Genomic DNA, 21,148 nt, shown 5'->3' on the forward strand with positions numbered 1-21,148 from the left:
TATGCTCTCTCTCGAGTTTCACTTCGTCATCACGAGAGACCTCGTCGCTTCTTCTAGCTTCCACTTCAACCATGATGTGCTCGTAGCGGAGCCTCACGAACCTCATCGTCCAAGACCAGGGTAGCTCCATGCCAGTCTCGTCCCAAAATGGCTGCTGAGGACATGTGCCCAGCGGGACCACAGCCCACGTAGGACTTCGCGAACCCCACCAAGTGCAACTCCATCATTGACGATTGTCGCACACAGGTTGTCATTTACGCAAGGGCTCATCGTCGGACAGATATCCGTCGTCCTGCTCATAGCCGCCTTCATCAAGTTCTTCATCTTCGGCGAAGCTCCTTCTCCTGATGTCACAGCCCAGGCACGAGCGACTGAGCGACGGTCGCGCACTTTGGCCCACAAGCACTCCCTGCTCACTCTGCGAACTGAAAACGAAAACGCACCTCAGCGCACTCTGAACAAGAAGAAGTCGAGCATATTACGCAACCCGCCTACTCTGACCATTGGCTCCATCTTGAACAAGACTTACTACAACGTGGACAGCCACCAGCCCGAATCTCTCGACTGGTTCAATGTCCTGATTGCGCAGACCATTGCCCAGTTCCGGAGTGATGCGCAACACGACGATGCCATCCTCACCTCGCTCACCAAGGCCTTGAATGGCACGAGCAGGCCCGACTTCCTCGACGAGATTAAGGTCACCGAGCTGACCCTCGGCGAGGACTTCCCCATCCTGAGCAACTGCCGCATCATCCCAGTGGACGAAGATGGGGAGAGCATGGATTCGGGACCCGGTCTCGGGAAGCGATTCGATGCCAACAGCTCCAGAGCCACAAGGGAAGGAGCCAGACTGCAGGCACGTATGGATGTAGACTTGAGCGACATGATCACTCTAGCCTTGGAGACCAAGATTCTCCTCAACTACCCTAAGCGCCTCACTGCTGTTCTACCGGTGGCACTGGCAGTCAGCGTGGTCCGCTTCAGCGGTACCTTGTGCATATCGTTTATTCCGAGCAATCCTTCTAAATCCACCCCTACCATGATGGCCTTCAACTTTCTGGATGACTACAGATTGGACCTATCCATACGGAGCTTGGTCGGCAGCCGGTCGAGGTTGCAGGATGTCCCCAAGATCGCCCAGCTTATCGAACATCGTCTGCATAAGTGGTTCGATGACCGGTGTGTTGAGCCTAGGTTCCAGGAGATTGCCCTACCAAGCTTGTGGCCACGCAAGAAGAACACGCGAGGCGCTGATGATGTGCTTGACAACAACATGGCCAGCATCGGCAAGGGCAAGGGCCGCGAAGTTGCACGAGACCTCAGAGAGGAAGCTAGGAAGGAAGTCGAATCGGGTATTAGACCAGACTTGGGACCCGAATCCAGCAGCCTACGATACAGAAGGAGAAGCCGTCTCAACAGCACAGGACAATCTAGCATGCCCGGAAGCCTACCAGGTATGACATTAGATCTACAGCATTAGAACGCTGGCGCTTCGCAGCACTTCACTCAATACAACAAGACCTCTAAGAAACCAATGCCTTCGCGTCTTAAAAATGACTACTACCGGTGTCTAGAAGTACAACGCCCTAGCGACCCTGCTCTAGCAACCCCTGGGCAACGACCACCCCCCTCCCTCCCCTGAGGACTAGCAGTCGACATTAAGCTTATACCCACCAATAGCTCAGTGTACTTTCACCTTCAGGCAATCGAAGGGCATGTTGATCGAATGGTAGAAGCCAAACATGACCTCTCGAATCAAAGTCCCAAATGTCCCTCAAAAGAAAAAAAGAAAAAGAAAATCTTTCGGCTTTTTTAGTCTTTTCCGACAACACTTTTTGTGGGCTGCTATGCCTACTGGGCTTCCTGCTGTGGCAGACAATACCTGGTTATAGGGGTTAGGTTCAAATCAGGGTATGCTCCCCTTTTTCGACTCCTTTAGCACAACAAACCCTGGAACATGAGATGCGCGCGTTCACAATGCCTCCTCGATTATCAGTGTACAAACCGGCGCGTAGCCGCTGACATCCAACAACGGCGCGTATGCCGCACCCTTGGTCTCGGTCATTGGCGCATTCTTCCTGGATCACTCGATTTGTTGGGAGGACAGCCACCGCATGCCGTTCCTCGCGCACATGGCCACAGCTTGACGCCTGACCTCTCCCATATCAATCTCCTATCCTGGTCCGAAATACCACGATGCGATTGAATTTGACCCTGCCGTATCCGCATGTGATCGATGGTCACATGTTGCTGCACGTCCAGATTCTTTTTTGGTCCCATAGTCCTTGGTCTCCTACAGATGCGAGCCGTTGGTCACAGCCTCGTTGAAAGTGTCATGGTATCTCGTATTCATGATATTCCAATGTGACTTATAGATTCTACGACTTCCGGCTCGACGACTGCCATCTCAGTCGTCAGCAACGCTTCCGCGTGAAACCGGATGATGTGGAACCGCAGTACTCCGGCGCTTCTCTTAAAGCCCATAGCTAGATGTTCTGCGTACTACGGAGTGCCAAGGGTGCAGAGTTCGTCAAGGGCGGAGATGGGCGGCCCGAAGGCAGGCATGTCTGGGGCTGAGCAGCGGTCTATCAGTTTGATCATGGAAACGCTGGGCGTGGCAGGTTGATTCAAAAGGCAATGTCGTCTTCGGGCGTTTTTGAGGGGATAATGTAGTGGTAGTGTATTTGACCGCATTTGGCGCCAAGGTATGATTTTCGGGTTTGGGTGGGAGTGCTATTACGGTTGTTTTCGACATGAATACAACAGGAATAACGACGTGGTACCGTCTGAGATTAGGCGTTGTGATGGTGCTAAACTCATGTTGCCTTGTATGGTTAATTGCCCAGGTCTTACATCTTACCAGCCTTGTGGAGATGGAACATTGCTTCATCCCCTCGATTTTGGATTGAGGAATGCATAACACTTCCGCAAAACACCATGAGGACCAAGAATTTTTTTATTTTTTTTCTTCTTCAGCATCCCCAGCCTCGTCCACAGCCTCGTCCTCAAGAGGTTCCTCTTAACGCGAAGGTTGCACTCTAGTGCACGGATGTCCTGCTTGAGCCCCGGCACAATATGAGATACCACCTGCGTAACTGTGCCCACAAGTATCAACTGAGATGAATTGCATATACATGGTGTAAACTCGAAATATCTGCTGCTTCCCGATACTATCATCGAGCCAAGGTAGTAAGCCGTGTCAGAAGACGGAATATCGGGGCCGAGTATATCGCACAGTTAAGCTCTCGCCACTGAGGTGACTAGCAGCATGTTCTGTCACGGACCTGCAGGTCACCACTTCCCTAGAATTGGGGGAAGCCTGTTCTACCGGAGTCTCAGCTAGAAAGATCGATGAATCCTCACATCGAAAGCAACGATAAGAGGGGGTCAATATATTCGGCCATGTGTTTTATTTATTCCCTACCAATTGAGATTTTCTTCTGGAGCGGTAGACCATCTCTAAAACCTGGCCCTGGTAGAAGGGCTATTTGATCATGACGCGTAAGCAAAGTTGGATCCCCTGCAGGCAAGCCAGAATTCTCGCACAACTTGGTTGGTCGCTCTACTTCCTCGCAGACTGATAACCTTTTTCACGAAGAGAGCCTTGTCACCAGCTGACACCTTATCACTAGGAAATGAGGCATCGTTCAAAGCAGCCTCTAGCCACTGCTTAGCACGAGCATGCTGGACAACTAGCTTCTTTAATGGATCACTGATCTTGTCCAGTTCGCTGCGAGAGGCCTTGCCACCAATATTCTGGACGAGCGTATGGGCCAGAATAGGTCCAAGGTGACCAATAGCGCTGTCAACTGCTGCCTGCGTACCCTGATCGGACGATTTCAATGTGATAAAATTGGTCTGCAGTAACGTTAGTGGCACTCGCATTATCCTCCTAGAATACATACCCAGAACTCGGCCGCCGCTGCTTTTGGCAGCGGTTCATTGCCACTGAGCATCTTGATAGCGAACATGAACAAGTATTCCAAAGAACTGGTTGGTTGCAGTTGAAGGAAGACTCCTGGAGCTTTAGTCATTGCTTTCTGTGCAAATTCGATACCATATTGCGCCAACTCGGGGTCATTTTCAGGATCTAATTGTGTCAGATAAATGTCGAGGTACATTCGGGTAACAAGATTCAGTTGGAATCTGCGCGTCATAACAGATGTGTCACTTACCTTGCAGCTGTTGAAGAAGCCCAGCGACCCATGGAAGTAAGCGCTCTATGGTTTGCGGCACCTGATTCTTAAAGTTCCCATTTGCTAGAGATGTTACGAAGACGCAAGCTGTGCTTATAGCCGAAGCAACGCGATGATACCAGGTGCTTGTTATAAATTCAGTAACAATCTGTGGTGGCAGGACGAAGGGACCTGGTTCTGTCTCGGAAAAGCCTGCTTTCAAAATGGAGCAGATGACGTCCTATGAGTTCCAGTGTTAGCTAGCCATACTAAGAGCAGTATGATTAAGATTGAATTAGGACAAGGCTGCTAAAATACACTTACTAAAGCTTCTGTGCTGACACTAAACTCGTCCTTCAAACGAGCCAGAATTCCCACGATATCTTGTTGTACTTGTGCAAGCTCGGCCGAAGAGGCAACTACAGTAGCATTCTGTTCTGTTTCGAGGTCGACAAATGATTCTGATGGCGACTGCAAGCCTTTGGCGCTCCCTAGTAGGCATCGTAGTGCCCTGACTGCTATCTGAAGGCCAATTTCAGATGACGAGACTGGTTCCGTTGGACGTTGCGCCGCATCGTATGCACGAGCCACGATGGGATCTTGGGAATCGACATTGGCATTGTAGGCCTTCAGTTGAAGAGCTTTCTCAACGTCCGTTCCGAACGCCAACATTAGTCGTTTAAAAGCATGAACCCGATCGGTGTCATTGGGCAATGCTTGAATGATCGAGGCGATAGCCCCAACTATGCGTTCTTCGGCCAGTGAGTCTAAAATCCCACCTCTAAGCGCTTCGTATTGGTCAAGAAAGGCATCGACCTCTGAAGTGAGTACAGATCGACATGACGAGCATAATCTGTGGATAGATTTGGAAGAGGGCCCTGCTAGCGGTAAGTCACCAACAGCACTGAATAAGAGGTTTAATGCTGCCGGTAGATATTCTGCATGTCGTGAGAAATATTCCGAGTAACGTTCAATCAAGGAAAGGCAAGTTTGCCTTGCGCGCACAGGTACCACAGACTGGCCTTGGCGAAGAAGATCAAAGAGCTGAGACCCGAAAACTTTGCTCAATATGTCATCACAGCTAGTAGAGTCGGATACACAATCAGAGAGCGAACCCAGACAAAACGCAGCGGCTTCCAATTCAGACCAGGCTGCGTTTGAAACGCCCTGAAGAGTCAGGTTCACAAAAAGTGTTATCAAGGGCTGCCCCGAGATCGCGAATACCGATTGCAGCAAGTCAGAGACATCCTTTCGGGCATCACCAAAGCCAACGCGTTCAGTGGAATCCCAAGAGTTGTAGACACCCATGGCAGGATATTGTATCTTTTTCCAGCAATGGGATACAAGCTGTGTCAAGTAGGACAGGGGCGGTGCGTTCCAGTTGACGCTTTCTTGTGGCTCCGAATACATGTTGTCAACCATGCTCTCAACAAATTGAGACCAGAACTCAAGCGCCGGCACGAAAATTTTATCCTCGGCGACGGGGTATCCATCCGCTTTGAGCAAGCCTACCAGCGCAGCAAGGAAGCGTTGCGACCTCTCGTTTGTTCCATCCATCAATTCGGTGATTTGGGCATCTCCAAAGGCAACCATCAGCGAGCCGAATTGAACAGAGTCGAAATCAAAATCACCCTGGAGCAGACTTTGATATTTTTCCTGGGCCCAAAGACTGTCGAATAAAGCATAAAGCAGACTGTAGTCAACCTGCTTGAAGAAGGTCTGCCAGTTGCTGAGCGTGTCAGTCAGTACCTCGACGGCGGCTTCATAGAGCTCATCGTTGACGAGACACTGGATAGTTGGCTGGAGCAAAGGCCGTAGATTTGATGTCAGTTCCTCATTGGGCGCACGTTGAGCATATAGAAGCCAGGCTTGAAAGCATCGTATGGCCTCTTTTTGGCTCTGTATATCTGCTTGCCCTGCGAGTGAACGAACTAGTAAGGACCCTAGATCTTGTGCATTGCTCAGCATACGCTCATGCAAGCTGATATATTTCGTAGACTTCAAATCAGTCTTTTCGGCCTCTTCAGCCAGAGCTGTGGCAAACCATATCGCTGCCACAGACTTCTGTGGTGGTAGGCTTTGCACATCGGGGTCGACAGGTGCGGCGCTTTGTATGCTCCCACTATGACTGTTCTGGAGGCAAGACACGACGTAGCGAAGGCACAAAGGCCATATATGAGAGTACTGGATGAAGTGGGTGACCAGAGCGGAACAGAGCTTCCTTATAACGATAGCTCCAGCCCCAGCATCCAAGCTCTTCAGTAGCCCGTCAATGAGTTTCTGAAGCACTGAGCCTGCGTCGTCGTCGTTGAGCGGCTCAGTGTTTAACTTCACAATGAAAGTTAAAGCACCGAAAAATCTGACATTATCAGCGTGTCGCGCTAGGAGCCCCTCGGCTACCTGCCATCCCTCGGGTGACTTCTGTAGTCTCTGGAGAACCTCTTGGATTTGAGAAATAGCTGAGGAGGAATTCTGCTCGTAGAGCCTGTTGACCAGCTGAACCGAACGTTAGGCATCACTCATAGGATTTGGACCTGAGGCAATCTTACATGCTCAACCTCATCGAGACTGCCGGGTATAGGTATTTGATCCATGCTTGTGAGTTGTTTGGGGAAAGCTGTCCATTATCGCCCAAGAGTTTGTAAAAGCATGGATTCCAATATGCTGGTAGATAAAATGTACTATCCAGCTTAAAAATGCGCCTAAGCAAGATTTAGGCGCAGGCGGCGGGCTCAAAGAGAAATTGTACCCTTTTGCTTTTGTTTGTTTTTTATGTGCTTGGTAGACCGATATTCTGTGTTACAATAACGGCTTTAATTCCTCACCAATACGTCGTGCGTTGTAGACAAGGAGAGCGTTGGAAGTGCGCATGTAAGCGAGAATCTAGACACCATGCACACTGCACACACTTGTGAGGCTCTGAAGCGGGAAGTCAAGGGTGAGGCGGCATTTCAATAATTGGCAGCTTCAGCCCACCTTGCAGCGCCATGGAGGGGTAATTTAGGTCCTGTCGACTTTCCCAATAACAGTTACAGCACAATCTGGCAGCCGCATTGCCCCCCCAACATACATAAGACTTCGACTTGGCGTTAACAAGTGAGGTCTCCAGTACTCTGCTACTGTAGCAGAGGTTTGAATAAGTACGAGTGGGGTTGATGCAGCGATGATGCGCAAGCTTCAATACTGTACAACTGCTTGACTTGAGTTGTGTACGTTGGTATACAGGAAAAGGTAACCTACTGGATTATAATAACGACAAGACCATTCGACGTTGTTCAAGCTACCAATGGGTTGAATTTGTGTATAATTTGGCAGAGTACATAGACGTCTTCTTAGCATTGTCACGCGCCACCGATGGAGTAGACAGTGTCGCGTGTCACCTTCCTTATTGCCTCAAGCTACATACCTTGGTGCCCTTACTCCACGGAGAGGTTACTTACAGGAAACAGCCAACGTGAACAAGCTCTTTTGTCCCTTCCCATGCGATATCTTCGGCCACTGTCGGCCTTGTCAACAAGAGTCATTCGACTTGCGCAACCAGTTCCGGCTCTAAAGCATCGATCCCTCCTCGGTTCCAAGCAGTTCAGAATTCCACCATCACTCAATCATCGTCCACGATACAGCACCTATTCCCCCCCAGCACTCGACATGGAGAAGATCGATACATCTAGCCGGCTCGCCGAGCTGCGCAAGCTCATGAAAGAGAACAATATTGATGTATACAGTAAGAAGGCCATTGTACCTCGTTTCGAAATCCCACGGGGACCACAGCTGACCTAAGCTGTCAAGTTGTTCCCTCGGAAGACAGCCACTCCTCGGAATACATTGCGCCGACAGATGCGCGGCGAGAATTCATATCTGGATTTACCGGCTCGGCAGGATGTGCCGTCATCACCCACGACAAGGCCGCCCTGGCGACTGATGGCCGCTACTTCAATCAGGCTGCAAAGCAGCTCGATGACAACTGGGTGCTATTGAAGCAGGGAATACAGAATGTGCCAACATGGCAAGAGTGGACTGCTGAGCAGTCCGAGGGGGGCAAGGTTGCTGCTGTAGACCCAACACTCCTTACCGGGGGAGCGGCGAGGAAGCTGGCAGAAAAGATCAAGAAGAGCGGAGGCAAGGATCTCGTGGCCGTGACAGAGAACCTGGTCGACAAAGTCTGGTCTCAGGACAAGCCTGCTCGGCCGAATGAGCAAGTCAATGTTCTTGACGGCAAATTTGCCGGAAAAGACGTCAAGGAGAAACTTGTCGAGCTACGCAAGGAACTCGACAAAAAGAAGTCACTTGGATTTGTGGTTTCCATGCTCGACGAAATTGCCTGGTTGTTCAACCTTCGTGGTAACGATATTCCTTTCAACCCTGTCTTTTTCTCCTACGCTATTGTCACAACTGACAAGGCAATACTGTACATTGATGCTTCGAAGCTGAGCGACCAATATCAATCGATCTTAGCAGAGAATGGTGTCGAGATCAAGCCCTACGGTGCCATCTTTGAGGATGCTACCGCTCTTGGTCAGTCTGCCAAGTCGAGCAGCGCCGCGACACCTGGGGAAAACAAGAAGTATCTCATCTCTAACAGAGCTTCTTGGGCTCTGAAGCTCGCTCTAGGCGGTGATGAGTTGGTGGAAGAAGTGCGCAGTCCGATAGGCGACTCCAAGGCTATGAAGAATGCTACCGAGTTGGAGGGTATGAGACAGTGCCACATTCGAGACGGGGCCGCCCTGGTCGAGTACTTTGCTTGGCTTGAGGACCAACTCATCAACAAGAAAGCGACACTTGATGAGGTACAAGCAGCGGACCAATTGGAGGCCTTCCGAGCCAAGAAGAACCACTTTGTCGGGCTATCCTTCGAAACAATTTCCTCCACAGGTGCAAAGTAAGTGAGGTTTACTTTCTCTGATGTGGTCGGCATGCTAACAAGCCAAAGCGCCGCTGTAATCCACTACAAGCCAGAGCCAGGCGCCTGCCCAGCCATTGATCCTAACGCCATATATCTTTGCGACTCTGGTGCACAGTATTTAGACGGCACAACGGATACCACACGAACTCTACACTTTGGTGAGCCAACCGCGGCCGAGATCGAAGCATACACGTTAGTGTTGAAGGGCAACATCGCTTTGGACGTGGCCATCTTCCCCAAAGGCACCACAGGATTCGCAATTGATTGTTTGGCACGACAGCATCTTTGGGTAAGACGTAAACTCATATCTGTTTCATAACACTGGCTGACGAATAAACAGCAACAGGGTTTAGATTACCGACATGGTACCGGCCACGGAGTTGGATCGTTCCTCAATGTGCATGAAGGCCCCATGGGTATCGGCACTAGGATACAGTACTCGGAGGTTGCATTGGCGGAGGGCAATGTCCTCTCTAACGAGCCCGGTTTCTACGAAGACGGCAAATTCGGCGTCCGGATAGAGAACATTATCATGGTGAAGAAAGTGGAAACGAAATACTCTTTCGGTGACAAGCCCTGGCTTGCATTTGAGCACGTCACAATGGTCCCATACTGCCGCAAGCTCATCGACACAAACCTCCTTACCGCTACAGAGACAAAGTGGCTCAACGATTACAATGATGAGATTCTTGAAAAGATCAGCCCTTTGGTCAAGGATGACGTTACCAAGGCATGGCTCGAGAGAGAGACCAAGCACTACTAGGCAATGAGGGCCCCGCTGGATGAAAATGTAATTATCACGTATCCCATTTGACGAAGCTGCATGATACGGTGGTAGACAGACGAGCCCAAGTTGTGTGGATGTTGAGTATCATTTTAGTTAACATTCAGTCTTACAAGTTCTGAAACTTCAAAAAGGCAGACATGGCGAAAAAGAAGCCAAATGACAGCTTAAAGGCCGGGTCTTTTTCCAAAGCTGCCAATACCTTCGAGTTTCCTATTCGCTCTCTCAATTTGATTTGCTTGGTGAGATCTATGCCGTATCTTGCGGCGACCTGTAAACAGATCAGCATCACAACGATCAGTCAAACCAGGTTTTGAAGGTTCATACCTGTACCACCACTATAGAAGCACCCAGCAGTAGCACCAACGTTTTTGAAAAGACGCTGATTACCAATCCGGTAAGGAATCCTGTGGAGGCAATAAGTAAATGCTACCCAGGCGTAACAACGCCAACAAACCCCCCAAAACGAACCTGTGATGCTTCCACCAGAGAGCTGCTTGATGATCTCAGGGTCCAATCTCTCCTTGGGCGCAGTAGCAGCGGCCTCTCGCGTCGTAGGGCGAGGCACAGCTCGCGCATCCATCCGCAGCATGGGCTGTCTGTATACCAGCGCGGACCCTATGGACAAGCCAATGCCGGCGCCGAGGGCCCGGCTGCGGAAGGCGGTGCGAGAGAGCAGGAGTCTAGGTGCTGACATTTTTTATTGTTGTTACAAAAGCCGGTGGACTCGTGTGTGTTTTCCAACTCCAAACGTATTTGCTCTAATAAAGCGAGCTTGAATTGAGGGGGTTTTCTTTTTTTTTTTTTTTTGGTTGGGTCAGACCGAAGCAAATGAATTGCATGCAAGTGTCAGATGATGAGGCTTTCGGGAGCTGTAATAACTGATGGGTAACCAATAACACGTTGACGTCACGACGGACCTCTCATTGGCAGACCCCTGGAATTGCTCCGTCGGGGAGGCTGCATTTAGCGGCAGCGCTGATGATTGGAGCATTGATCCTCTTAACCCACGGTAGTTTCACCAAACATAATAGCCAAAGCTGAGAATTGATGCATGCCAGCCAGTTTCTTTGATAAGATCAAACCTTACAGCCATTTGGCAACGAAGATTTAATGCTAAAGAATTGTCTCAAGTGCAGAGTCTACAAGCACACTGTTAGAATCTACTGCTTCTAATGGTAACTTGTCAAACAAGCAAATATATAATATGGTATCAAAAAAAAAAAAAAAACAGGCACAATCGCCCTCCCTAGTGATATATGCTCGACTCGATTTCTCGATTTCCCTACTTTCCCTGAACGCCGGCTAGACCCAGGAGCAATGTCCATATAACTGCAACAATGACAAACCAATACACAGACCGCCTATATGGCTTAAAGATATGTAGCCTTAGCCGATTCCACCCCAGACGCCGCGAATACGTCTAGCGAGCTGGATATCTTTTTGCATGATCGTCACACGCTTGGCGTGAATGGCGCACAGGTTCGTATCTTCAAACAAATGTACCAAGAAGGCCTCGGCGGCTTCTTGTAATGCTTGAATGGCTTGTGACTGCCATCGCATGCCTTCGTCTCGTGGCCGGAATGTCAGGGCGATTTCTCGTACTAGGCGCGCGAAGGGCAGCTTTCGCAAGAGGAGGTCGGTGTTGTTTTGAAGCTTCCTGATTTCGCGCAGAGCTTTTGTTCCGGGCCTATATCTTCTTTTGCGGCCTTGTGGTACTGGATCTCCCGCTGCAAAGAAGAAGAAGAAAGGGTTAGCCATCGAAGCCCACCAGTCAGCGTCAGCGAAGCTGGGAACTTACGTAGCACACCTGAGCCTCCGCCGCTTCTCCTCGAAGCGCCACCGCGACCGCGACTGCCTCCGCCTCCGCGACCTCGGCCTGAGCCGCCGGTCGCAGCTGAGGAACGCCTCTGTGCTTGCTCTGCCATTGTGGTGCGGCCAAGCTAAGCGGCAGATGTGGTGAGCTGGCGTCGAGCGCTCTTCTGTCGACTGTTGGTTGTGACAGGGGGATGCAGGGCCAAAGAAGCGAAAACTGATTAGAGCATTGAGTTGTGAGGAAAGGACGAGAAAAATCGTATATGGTCAAGAACAGACAGGAAGCTGCAGAATATCTAGTAGCACATTCCAGAGAGGAATTGGAGAGCCTGGATCTGCGAGAGAGGCGAGTTCGTCAAAGTTAACGAGGGAATGGGAAAGGGAGGAGATGTTCTAATTAATCTAGTGGCTGGCGCATCGCGAAACGCGAAACTGACAGGCCTCAGACTCGCGTCGCCCCCAGCCACTCCATTAAAATTGTTTAATTGATTCTTAAGCCACACCTGTCGGCCCACTTGACTTGTGGTCATGGCTAGCGCTAGCGTATGCTATGTGCGGATCTGTTTGAGTGGTTCCGTGGCTTTTGCAGAGAAGCATGAGCAAGCATGAGCTACGTAGCCAGTAGCCGACAGAAGGGACGGACGGTGTATTAGCGGAAGGTCTACCGATGGTGGGGTGTGCCTTAGACCGACTCCTGTGTTTTGCAACTAAGCAATAGCCGATGTAACTAACGAGGGGCTTCGTCAGCCATCATCACAATTATGGGGGAAACCATGCCACTTTGCCGACTGTGCCCCAGTGACTGACTGGATGTATCGGAGCAAGCAACGGCGTCGCATATCCCAAGCGATACATGCGTTGAAGCCAGATAATCGAATGGGGACAAGGCTGCAATTAATCATTGCCAACACCTCCCAAAACGTCCTTCATACCGCGCCATTCACCATTTCCTCTATTCTTTCTCTGCACATATTTACCCATGCTTTTATAAACAAAACCATTTGTGTGAAACTGACATCGGTCTCAAACTTGCGACTTTCCTCCTATCAATTCCCGATAACCCCCCGGTCCGCAGAGCATCCCGCGACGCAACTATCCACAACTCACGATCAATGGATCAACTCATGCCCGGCGAGGGCGGCCGGAACCCCCTAGAGGCTTGGTTCTGGGAGATGCCATTATGCACACGATGGTGGACGACGGCCACCGTTCTAACGAGCGCACTGGTGCAATGCCAGATGGTCACACCCTTTCAACTATTCTATAGCGTGCGAACCGTGTTTGGAAAAGGAGAGGTAAGCAGCGCAGCGCAGCAATCGCATTCACTTGGCGTAGCGAATAAGTCCACTGACAAGCGAACGACATGCAGTACTGGAGATTGTTGACCACCTTTTTGTACTTCGGCCCCTTCTCATTAGACCTCCTATTCCACGTCTACTTCCTCCAACGCTACGCCCGCCTCCTCGAGGAGTCCAACGGCCGATCACCGGCGCACTTCTCATGGCTCCTCGTCTATTCCATGGCCTTTCTCTTGGTCGTCTCGCCCTTCGTCTCTATGCCGTTCCTCGGCCACCCCTTGTCCTCCACCCTCGTCTATATCTGGTCGCGCCGCAACCCCGATACGCGAATGAGCTTTCTTGGGCTTTTGGTCTTCACAGCGCCGTACCTGCCCTGGGTTCTGATGGGGTTCAGCCTAGTTATGCATGGAACTGTTCCCAAGGACGAAATCATGGGTGTAGTCATTGGCCATATCTGGTATTTCTTCAACGATGTGTACCCGCCAATGCACAACGGCTCGAGGCCCATGGACCCGCCCAGATTTTGGCGCAGGTTATTTGAAGGGAGACCCGCCAGAGAGCAACATGAAGATGACGACGCCACGGCTATCAACAATGAGTTCGCGGTCGGTGGAGGACCTGAGCTGGCTGCTGCTGCTGATGTTCGATGAGGGACTCGAACTTGGGATTGGTATGGCGCTCATTGCAATTCACTCCATGGCGTTTCATTTATTCGTTAGACACATATTGGAGTCTTGATGATGTTCGTACGGCGTTACAAGGATTAAATATGATGGCAGTGGGCAAGTGGCTAGATTGGCCCTGAGAAAGTCAGGATATGCTGATTAAAAAACAGTCAAATGCCCCGGAATATACTTCTTCTGTTGCTACAGCTTGGAAGCAATCGAAACTGATCCTGCTAATGCGCTTTGTACGTATTTTCTGCTGCGTATACTACCAGCTGAATAGTGGACGGTACTACAAGCGCTATAGTCGATACGCTTAAACCACATGATGCTGATCAGAACTCTGCCATTCGTTTGTTTGTGTACCCGTGTGTAATCACTCTATCTGATGATTTGATAATATCACAGTAGATGGGCACGGCAGCTGGGCCCAGACGTGTGCTGACCTTTACCACGGCCAGTGAATGGCTTTCATCAGCCAACACGCCACCCCACTATCTGCACTTGGGGACCCTTCGACGTCACCCGCGCTAAAGTCGTACCTTTTTTGGTGGGGCAAATCTTGCAAGTCAAGTTGATCATTTTCATCAGGCAGTTTGCGCCTGAAATTCGCTTGAGATTATCGCCTTTTCTTTTCCTCAGCGCTGCATCTAAGAATCTTAAGTGACAGCTCTTGTATACATCCCTAATTTCTAGCGATACGAAAGCAAGCCAATATGAGAGCATACTGGTACGACAACCTCGAGGTGAGCGCAATCCCCCGCAATCACGCAATCTTACACCAGTCTGCCCCTCCATGAAGGCATCTTGAACTTCTGAGGCTCTCTTCTGGCCGCTCCATTCAAGAGACACGGCGTCGCGCAAGTTCTCACAATTCTATAGGGCGATCAGCGCCTGCCCCACGACTCTGGTCGTGATCTTACACCCTCAGAGCTGGAGCGGTTGGGAGTCTTGTACTACTGTTTTCCCGAGCTGTCCGGAGTCGACGAGCTGGCCTTGAAGCGTAGTTACAAGAACCGCGATGAGATCACGGTGAGCCCCGAGAAGATGGGGGATATCTACGAGGAGAAGGTCAAGTCCTTCTTCCACGAGCATCTGCATGAGGACGAGGAGATCAGGTACATCCGTGATGGCAAAGGGTACTTTGACGTGCGGTCGAAGGGTGACGAGTGGGTTCGTATCCAGCTTGAGAAGGTGAGTCAACGTGCCTTTTGGTTTGAGCCATCTGCTTCGCGCCAAGTTGAACACTGGGGAACAGCAGGGCGATGCATCGGAGATGCGTGCTAACGATTTTCCAGGACGATCTGATTGTCCTGCCTCCCGGCATCTACCACCGTTTTACGACTGATGCAGACAACGTAAGTTTCAATGTCTGCCCTCTTTTGGAACGTCTGGCTCACAGTGGTACAGTATATCAAGGCAATGCGTCTGTTCAAAGAAGACCCTAAGTGGACGCCACTCAACAGGAGCGACGAGTTGGATGCTAACCCGCACCGCAAGGACTACGTTTCCCAGTACTTGAGCTGAAAACTAGAACAGTACGACAGTATGAACATAGCGTGCTTATATGATGAATAAAATCAATGACCAACAACAACAAGTCCCATCGTTTTCGTTTTGCCAGAGTTGTGTTTTATGGTACTGAACTGCCCATGCTGAACAAATGGTACTCTTGGAAACATGTCCGAACTATACGGCGAGCGCGCAATGTCCTTGTAAAGCCGATCACATCATGTGAATGTAGTTAAACTTCCAAATTGCCGCCGATCATTTACATCGTCAAGCCGGCCTGTTTAAAAGAAAAACTCAAAGGTACGCGAGAGCTGATCTAGGCACTCGAGCGTTTCAAGGACAAACCTATGGCAAGGTCTAGAATTGCCGAAACAATCCCCCATGTCCGTGGCGTAACGGTACCTGGATAAGCGGGGCTCTGGCACCTGAACTACATGCCGGAGCCACCCCAGCACTCTTCCCTTTCTGTTTGGTCTTATCAAGCTTCAAAATGTGAGACAAACACATCCGTCTGCATCTGTAACTAAATATAGAACTTTCGGAGTGGTCATTCGCACCCGAGGATATGCGACTATGGACTCACCAGAGGTAGGAAGCACGAATGATGCTCCACGACCCCAGCTTAATCTACCTGCGAGTTGCGATCCGCCCCGCGACAATGCGCCACGGAAGCAATTGGTATGGATTGTAGGTGTTTAGATCCCTTGATCCCGATTGTATGTGCTTGCTCATGTATGTGAATAGATTTTTGGCGGGACCGGCCACATGGGCCGGTCCCTTGTAAAAAGCGCTCTTGCAAAGGGGGACCTCGTATGCGCCGTGGGCCGAACCTTTGAGACCGCCCCCGAGGCGATGGCCGAACATCATACCGGGCCAAACTCTCTGGGACTACTTTGTGACGTGCGCGCCCGCGATTCGGTGGCCCGGGCCGTCGAGCGCTGCTTGAACCACTTTGGCCGCATTGACATCGTCGCCAACTGCTCGGGGTACGGCGTGATCGGGGCCTGCGAGGACCAGGATGAGCACGAGATCCGCAACCAGTTCGAGACGAACTTCATGGGCACCCTACACATCATCCAGGCCTCGCTGCCATATTTCCGCTCCCAGAGCGCCGGCCGGTATCTCATATTCAGCTCGACGAGCGGCGCGCTGGGCGTCCCTGGCCTGGGACCGTACTGCGCGACCAAGTACGCCGTTGAGGGCCTCATCGAGGCCATGCTGTACGAAATCGACTCGTTCAACGTCAAGGCCACGCTGGTGGAGCCCGGGCTGGTGAGGAGGGACGAGCCGGACTCCAAGGACAATCCGCTGCCGACCTGGGGCCACTTTCTGATCAAACCCGCGAGCGAGGCCTACGCGCATGCGACGAGCCCGGCGCTGCATGCGAAGAGGATGGTGCAGTGGCTCGGCGACCGGCAGCCAACAAGTGCGGTCAAGTGCGCGGAGCTCGTGTGGCAGCTAGGCCATTGTTCGTATCCACCGTTGAGGTTAGTACTCGGGAGCTATGCTATCGAGAGCATTAGGGATCGGTTGCGAAGCGTGACTGAGGAGCTGGAGGACTGGAAACATCTCAATTTCCCTCCGGCGCAGGACGATCTGCGGGATGACACAAGTATTACGGTCGCCACGGATAGGCTTGATAGGGACAGGGACGACGACGATGAAGGAGACGAGGACGGAGATCACGATATGACCTGATAGCAGGCTACAGTTATGTCTTCCGGGTTGACTTAATTTCCTGTAAGTACAACATAGCACATTGATTCGTGATGGCATAAATTATGAATTTGATTAGAAGCTTCACTATCGGAATAACAAAACCGGGTTTTTTTTTAAAAAAAAAAAAAAAAAAAATTTCAGTCCCTCAGCAATCCAATTCTTTGCAACCATATCATTATTATGACCAGCACGAAACGGGTTGCCAATCCGTCACTCTGTTTTGTCAGATACGGCCCGCCAATAGAAGCGCACATTGAGTCATGCACAGGCATGTGTTGTGTTAAACTTTGTATCTGTACGAACCTGCTGCGTGCTTTGAGGTAATAAGGAGACAAGGGGAGGGAATATGGCAGAAAAAGTCCTGGTAAACTTCATGAGATCACGACATTCTGAAGTAGAAACATACCACGAGCCTCCATCGACCTTTGGAGCTAACAGCTCATGCCCCTACAGGATGTATGCAAATCAAGACGGTCTTTTCGTCAACATAAGGCACATGATTACTTTCCGCATCAAGTTACAGGCAAGACAAATGTCTCACACACAAGGAACAGCGTGGAGAAATGAAACCACACGCGAGGACATCAAGGTTCATGTAAAGCAAGTCGAGCAAGGTGACGATTCGGTATCCGTAGAGTTGAGAGAGCTAGCGCACGCGAAGTGTCCTAATTTTTGTCCACTGCTGCTGCGTCAGCGATTCTAGACTGGAAGGTTGTTTAGCTTGGGTCGGTCCTCAATGCATCCGCAGCAGCGAAGGTTTTCTGGAAGCTTTCATGGAAAGACAAGCGGTCTGGACTGGCGTTTGCTGACCAGACCATAAGTGAAAATTGGTATTTTCTAGTTGACAAGATGGTGTTCACGTTAGCATCTCTCAAGTTATGTCCAACGCATGGCGATGCAATAGCTTTGCATGGCACTTTCTAATTTTACACAGGTTCCAGCCGGCTAAAGTTTACGAGCTAGCCCCGATATGCATAAGTGAATTTCTGCTTTTTTGCGCAAGCAGATGCGCCTTGTTTGATAAATTTGAGTGGGATCCTTGGTTTCTGGGGGGGGAGGAAAGGGAAAGGAAAAGGAAAGGGGTGCCCGCCCACTGGACACGCGTGCTACAGTCTCCATTAGTCTAGGTTAGTCTAGTAGCTGTATGGATTACTCCCGTCTGTACTATTATTCCAGACACTTTTTGCTGGAAGCCTGGCCAATTCATTTCCATCGATTCCAATCTGTCCCCTTAAACCTAAGCGGAACCACGACAAAGGATACTCAAGACATCTGCAGCCCATTTGTGCCAGTCCTTCCCATCGTGTTCGAACGTAGGGTCTCGTGCTTTGTTGCATTCGATAGATCCCCCCCGATACACTTACACGTACACGTACACTCACGTGCGCCTTCGTTTCCATCTGATCTTGATCTAGCAATTTCAAGTCAGCCAGCCCGCTCAGCTGTCGATCGATTTGGTCGCCTTCGACGTCCACCATTGCTGCGCACCCGTGTCCGTCGATCCAATTCTCACAGCACCACTTCGACTCCAGTCTCGTCTCGATCCCGTCGTAGAACAAGATGGCTTCGTTGCACAAAGTTGAAAACAGCCCGCCGCTGTCCGTCTTGGCGTACTGCTTGTCCTCGATTTCCATGACTGTGGTGAACAAATATGTTGTTTCCGGCACATCATGGAACTTGAACCTTTTCTACCTGGCTGTTCAGGTAAGCCGCACCTCCACATCATTCGGAATCTAGCCATTCCTGTACTGACAGTTGTGATAGTCGATAGTCTGCGTTATCACAATCGAGGCTTGCAAGCAGATGGGCTTCATCAAGAACCTGGCCCCCTTCGACATGACCAAGGGCAAGCGCTGGTTCCCCGTTGCGCTACTGCTCGTCGGAATGATCTATACCTCCACCAAGGCCCTGCAGTTCTTGTCGGTCCCCGTCTACACCATTTTCAAGAACTTGACCATCATTGTCATCGCATACGGCGAGGTCCTCTGGTTCGGTGGTAGCGTCACCCCACTGGCTCTGCTCTCCTTTGGTCTCATGGTTCTGTCCTCTGTCGTTGCCGCTTGGGCTGATCTTAGCCATGCCAGCACCCAGACCGCCGAGGCCGCTGAGGCCCTGGCCACTCTGAACGCCGGTTATGCATGGATGGGTCTGAACGTTTTCTGCACTGCTTCATACGTTCTGGGTATGCGCAAGGTCATCAAGAACATGAACTTCAAGGATTGGGATAGTAAGTTGCATTCCAGGCCCGTATTTAGACCACTGGGCTAACTGAGAAAAAGCCATGTATTACAACAACCTGCTCACCGTCCCCGTCCTCTTGATCGGCTCCCTCCTTGCCGAAGACTGGTCCAGCGTCAACTTCCAGAAGAACTTCCCCGTCGAGTCCCGTAACGCTTTGATGATCGGCATGATCTACTCGGGAATGGCCGCCATCTTCATCTCCTACTGCTCTGCCTGGTGCATCCGAGTCACCTCCTCGACCACCTACTCCATGGTTGGTGCCTTGAACAAGCTTCCGATCGCTGTTTCTGGCCTCGTTTTCTTCGCAGCCCCGGTCACCGTCGGTTCCGTTTCGGCCATCTTCATCGGTTTCGTCTCTGGTATTGTCTACGCTTGGGCTAAGGTTCGCCAGTCGCAAGTCAGCAAGTCCATCCTGCCTACTACGCAGCCCATGAGCGCCAGCTCCCAGAGCACCCGCGATGCCGCTAAGTCGTAAATATCTTTGCGCAACGCGGAGACCATGGCTTGGACGTTTATCCTATCATCACAGGGCAAGGGATGGATAGGGCTGTGATTTATTTCAGCCACATTGATGCTAGAATGATTGAAACTTATTATACCCTCCAGATCATGTGTGATGTTCAAACTCCAGTAGCACAGCCATGCTGTGCTACGGATTGTTAATACCTGTTTTTGTGACGTGTCTGCCTTGGTGTCTTGAAGCCGGGTCGAGAATGCGCTGGGCTGTCGCATTTTCCAAACCCCCTTTTATATTATACTTGTATAATATTCGATATTTCGTCTTCATGGGGTTACTCGAGTAGTGCGGTGGGGAGGTTTTGGCATAGAATACCTCGGTTTTGTATGAGGACGGGAGCTCCTCGAGCCTGTTCTGCTCGTTTTTCTTTTTTACACATTGGACGGCGTACACGGTTGTTGCAGTGCTATTTGGGAAGCACTTGACGATACAATGTTTACTGCATGAGTACGGAAAACCTAATAGAACTTCTTATAAGCTATACTCTCTGCAGCTCTCTCGTTCAATATGTGCTAGATCTGTTCTTTGCATGAACATGTCAACATAGACTGCCCATCACAACGACAACTGCCCCATATATAAAGCTGCCGAGGCCGGCTGCGTACCACAACCGAGCACGAGCCTGGCGTGAGCGCCATTGGCGCCCGATTCGACTTCGAGTTGTGACACTATTGAGCACAGCAGAACGATGGGGGCTGGGCAAGAGTCACGCTGAATTGGCTCGATCAGGGAAACATGAGCAGGCGTTTCTTCCTCTCCTTTTTTTACTTTTTTATATTTTCTTGATAAAAGACTCGGTAGTCTTCCAATTATGTATATCTTCTCTGTCCGGCCTCTGCCTTGTCAGCACACAACAGATATGCCTCTAGGTAGCGGCACACTAGGTTCGGAAGCCGCCCGTAACCTACTTCCAAGTATCGAGTTCAGAGTCTTGTCAACAGATATTTATTCAGGCAGGCTCGAGCCACCGGGTATAATCATCTGAAATTTGCGTGAGCACATGCAGCAGACCAAACTGTCCCAGGCCTCTTGAGTCACAATTTTGCTCTTCCTAATCTGGTGGTTTGTACATAATCCGAACAGTCCCTCGGAGGGAATATTACCGAAGAATATTTTCCATAGACTACCAAGCAATCGGAAGTATCTAGAGACGACGTCCTCTAAATATACATATATATACATATATATATATATATCTTATAGACATGAAGCGACTAGGCAACTTTCCATGTAGCTTACGTCGAGAGTATGAAGATGGAGGGGAGGGGAGAGGAGAAGGCTATTGCTCGAGAACTCGCATGCCACATGGCACGCATCAAAAGGGCCAGCAAGAAAGCATGTTTCCAAATAAAAATGGCTGTATCAATTACTACGACGGGTTGCCTCGTTTGCGGCGACATCATAGTCCAGCCCAGAGATGGCGCCGCTCGTGCGGGCGTCGAGGCTTCCGAGCCTGGGTCCAGCCACTTACTTGCCTCCCGAGCAGCTGCCGAGCCACTCTCGAGAGTCTGGGAAGAGA

The 21,148-nt window shown here is 50.5% G+C and overlaps 9 protein-coding genes across 9 annotated transcripts; 6 read left to right on the forward strand and 3 right to left on the reverse strand.

Annotated features, from left to right (window-relative positions):
• Nucleotides 1-147: 147 nt before the first annotated feature.
• BKA67DRAFT_590298 (uncharacterized protein) lies at nt 148-1,480 on the forward strand (the record flags this gene model as incomplete). Its single annotated transcript, XM_046104572.1, has 2 exons — nt 148-188; nt 247-1,480. The coding sequence occupies 2 exons, from the start codon at nt 148-150 to the stop codon at nt 1,478-1,480; spliced, it is 1,275 nt and encodes a 424-aa protein (XP_045965392.1).
• A 2,012-nt stretch (nt 1,481-3,492) lies between these two features.
• Nucleotides 3,493-6,769, reverse strand: BKA67DRAFT_590299 (armadillo-type protein; the record flags this gene model as incomplete). Its single annotated transcript, XM_046104573.1, has 5 exons — nt 3,493-3,858; nt 3,906-4,090; nt 4,176-4,416; nt 4,500-6,671; nt 6,725-6,769. 5 exons carry the CDS (start codon nt 6,767-6,769, stop codon nt 3,493-3,495), a joined length of 3,009 nt encoding a protein of 1,002 aa, XP_045965393.1.
• A 1,054-nt stretch (nt 6,770-7,823) lies between these two features.
• Nucleotides 7,824-9,841, forward strand: BKA67DRAFT_590300 (peptidase M24, structural domain-containing protein; the record flags this gene model as incomplete). The annotated part of the gene is made up of 4 exons (XM_046104574.1): nt 7,824-7,899; nt 7,965-9,054; nt 9,106-9,367; nt 9,419-9,841. 4 exons carry the CDS (start codon nt 7,824-7,826, stop codon nt 9,839-9,841), a joined length of 1,851 nt encoding a protein of 616 aa, XP_045965394.1.
• Nucleotides 9,842-9,921: 80 nt separating this feature from the next.
• Nucleotides 9,922-10,712, reverse strand: BKA67DRAFT_80701 (uncharacterized protein). The gene is made up of 3 exons (XM_046109445.1): nt 10,334-10,712; nt 10,190-10,269; nt 9,922-10,133 (listed from the first exon to the last, which is right to left on the reverse strand). The coding sequence occupies exons 1-3, from the start codon at nt 10,557-10,559 to the stop codon at nt 9,972-9,974; spliced, it is 468 nt and encodes a 155-aa protein (XP_045965395.1). The 5' UTR covers nt 10,560-10,712; the 3' UTR covers nt 9,922-9,971.
• Nucleotides 10,713-11,078: 366 nt separating this feature from the next.
• On the reverse strand, nt 11,079-11,798 carry BKA67DRAFT_80725 (histone H3). Its single transcript, XM_046109446.1, has one exon. The coding sequence runs from the start codon at nt 11,621-11,623 to the stop codon at nt 11,252-11,254; it is 372 nt and encodes a 123-aa protein (XP_045965396.1). The 5' UTR covers nt 11,624-11,798; the 3' UTR covers nt 11,079-11,251.
• Nucleotides 11,799-12,801: 1,003 nt separating this feature from the next.
• Nucleotides 12,802-13,625, forward strand: BKA67DRAFT_509657 (Der1-like family protein; the record flags this gene model as incomplete). Its single annotated transcript, XM_046097258.1, has 2 exons — nt 12,802-12,972; nt 13,047-13,625. The coding sequence occupies 2 exons, from the start codon at nt 12,802-12,804 to the stop codon at nt 13,623-13,625; spliced, it is 750 nt and encodes a 249-aa protein (XP_045965397.1).
• A 731-nt stretch (nt 13,626-14,356) lies between these two features.
• Nucleotides 14,357-15,167, forward strand: BKA67DRAFT_654390 (Acireductone dioxygenase ARD family; the record flags this gene model as incomplete). Its single annotated transcript, XM_046106553.1, has 4 exons — nt 14,357-14,386; nt 14,523-14,834; nt 14,939-14,998; nt 15,051-15,167. 4 exons carry the CDS (start codon nt 14,357-14,359, stop codon nt 15,165-15,167), a joined length of 519 nt encoding a protein of 172 aa, XP_045965398.1.
• A 446-nt stretch (nt 15,168-15,613) lies between these two features.
• On the forward strand, nt 15,614-17,016 carry BKA67DRAFT_550669 (uncharacterized protein). Its single transcript, XM_046101677.1, has 2 exons — nt 15,614-15,839; nt 15,897-17,016. Exons 1-2 carry the CDS (start codon nt 15,726-15,728, stop codon nt 16,848-16,850), a joined length of 1,068 nt encoding a protein of 355 aa, XP_045965399.1. The 5' UTR covers nt 15,614-15,725; the 3' UTR covers nt 16,851-17,016.
• A 929-nt stretch (nt 17,017-17,945) lies between these two features.
• On the forward strand, nt 17,946-19,670 carry BKA67DRAFT_80804 (UDP-galactose transporter). Its single transcript, XM_046109447.1, has 3 exons — nt 17,946-18,575; nt 18,636-19,098; nt 19,151-19,670. The coding sequence occupies exons 1-3, from the start codon at nt 18,432-18,434 to the stop codon at nt 19,585-19,587; spliced, it is 1,044 nt and encodes a 347-aa protein (XP_045965400.1). The 5' UTR covers nt 17,946-18,431; the 3' UTR covers nt 19,588-19,670.
• Nucleotides 19,671-21,148: the final 1,478 nt, after the last annotated feature.

The sequence above is a fragment of the Truncatella angustata genome (assembly GCF_020726525.1).
Source record: "Truncatella angustata strain MPI-SDFR-AT-0073 chromosome Unknown BKA67scaffold_1, whole genome shotgun sequence".
In the NCBI taxonomy this organism is placed as follows: domain Eukaryota; kingdom Fungi; phylum Ascomycota; class Sordariomycetes; order Amphisphaeriales; family Sporocadaceae; genus Truncatella; species Truncatella angustata.

Excerpts from the sequence above, each read along its gene's own strand:
- BKA67DRAFT_80701 (XM_046109445.1), bottom strand. The coding sequence starts at position 10,559 with ATGTCAGCACCTAGACTCCTGCTCTCTCGCACCGCCTTCCGCAGCCGG. Across the intron at positions 10,270-10,333 it reads CTCTGGTGGAAGCATCACAG|GATTCCTTACCGGATTGGTA; the intron begins GTTCGTTTTGGG and ends TTGCCTCCACAG. Across the intron at positions 10,134-10,189 it reads CTTCTATAGTGGTGGTACAG|GTCGCCGCAAGATACGGCAT; the intron begins GTATGAACCTTC and ends ATCTGTTTACAG.
- BKA67DRAFT_80725 (XM_046109446.1), bottom strand. The coding sequence starts at position 11,623 with ATGGCTAACCCTTTCTTCTTCTTCTTTGCAGCGGGAGATCCAGTACCA.
- BKA67DRAFT_550669 (XM_046101677.1), top strand. The coding sequence starts at position 15,726 with ATGGACTCACCAGAGGTAGGAAGCACGAATGATGCTCCACGACCCCAG. Across the intron at positions 15,840-15,896 it reads GGAAGCAATTGGTATGGATT|ATTTTTGGCGGGACCGGCCA; the intron begins GTAGGTGTTTAG and ends GTATGTGAATAG.
- BKA67DRAFT_80804 (XM_046109447.1), top strand. The coding sequence starts at position 18,432 with ATGGCTTCGTTGCACAAAGTTGAAAACAGCCCGCCGCTGTCCGTCTTG. Across the intron at positions 18,576-18,635 it reads TTTTCTACCTGGCTGTTCAG|TCGATAGTCTGCGTTATCAC; the intron begins GTAAGCCGCACC and ends CAGTTGTGATAG. Across the intron at positions 19,099-19,150 it reads GAACTTCAAGGATTGGGATA|CCATGTATTACAACAACCTG; the intron begins GTAAGTTGCATT and ends ACTGAGAAAAAG.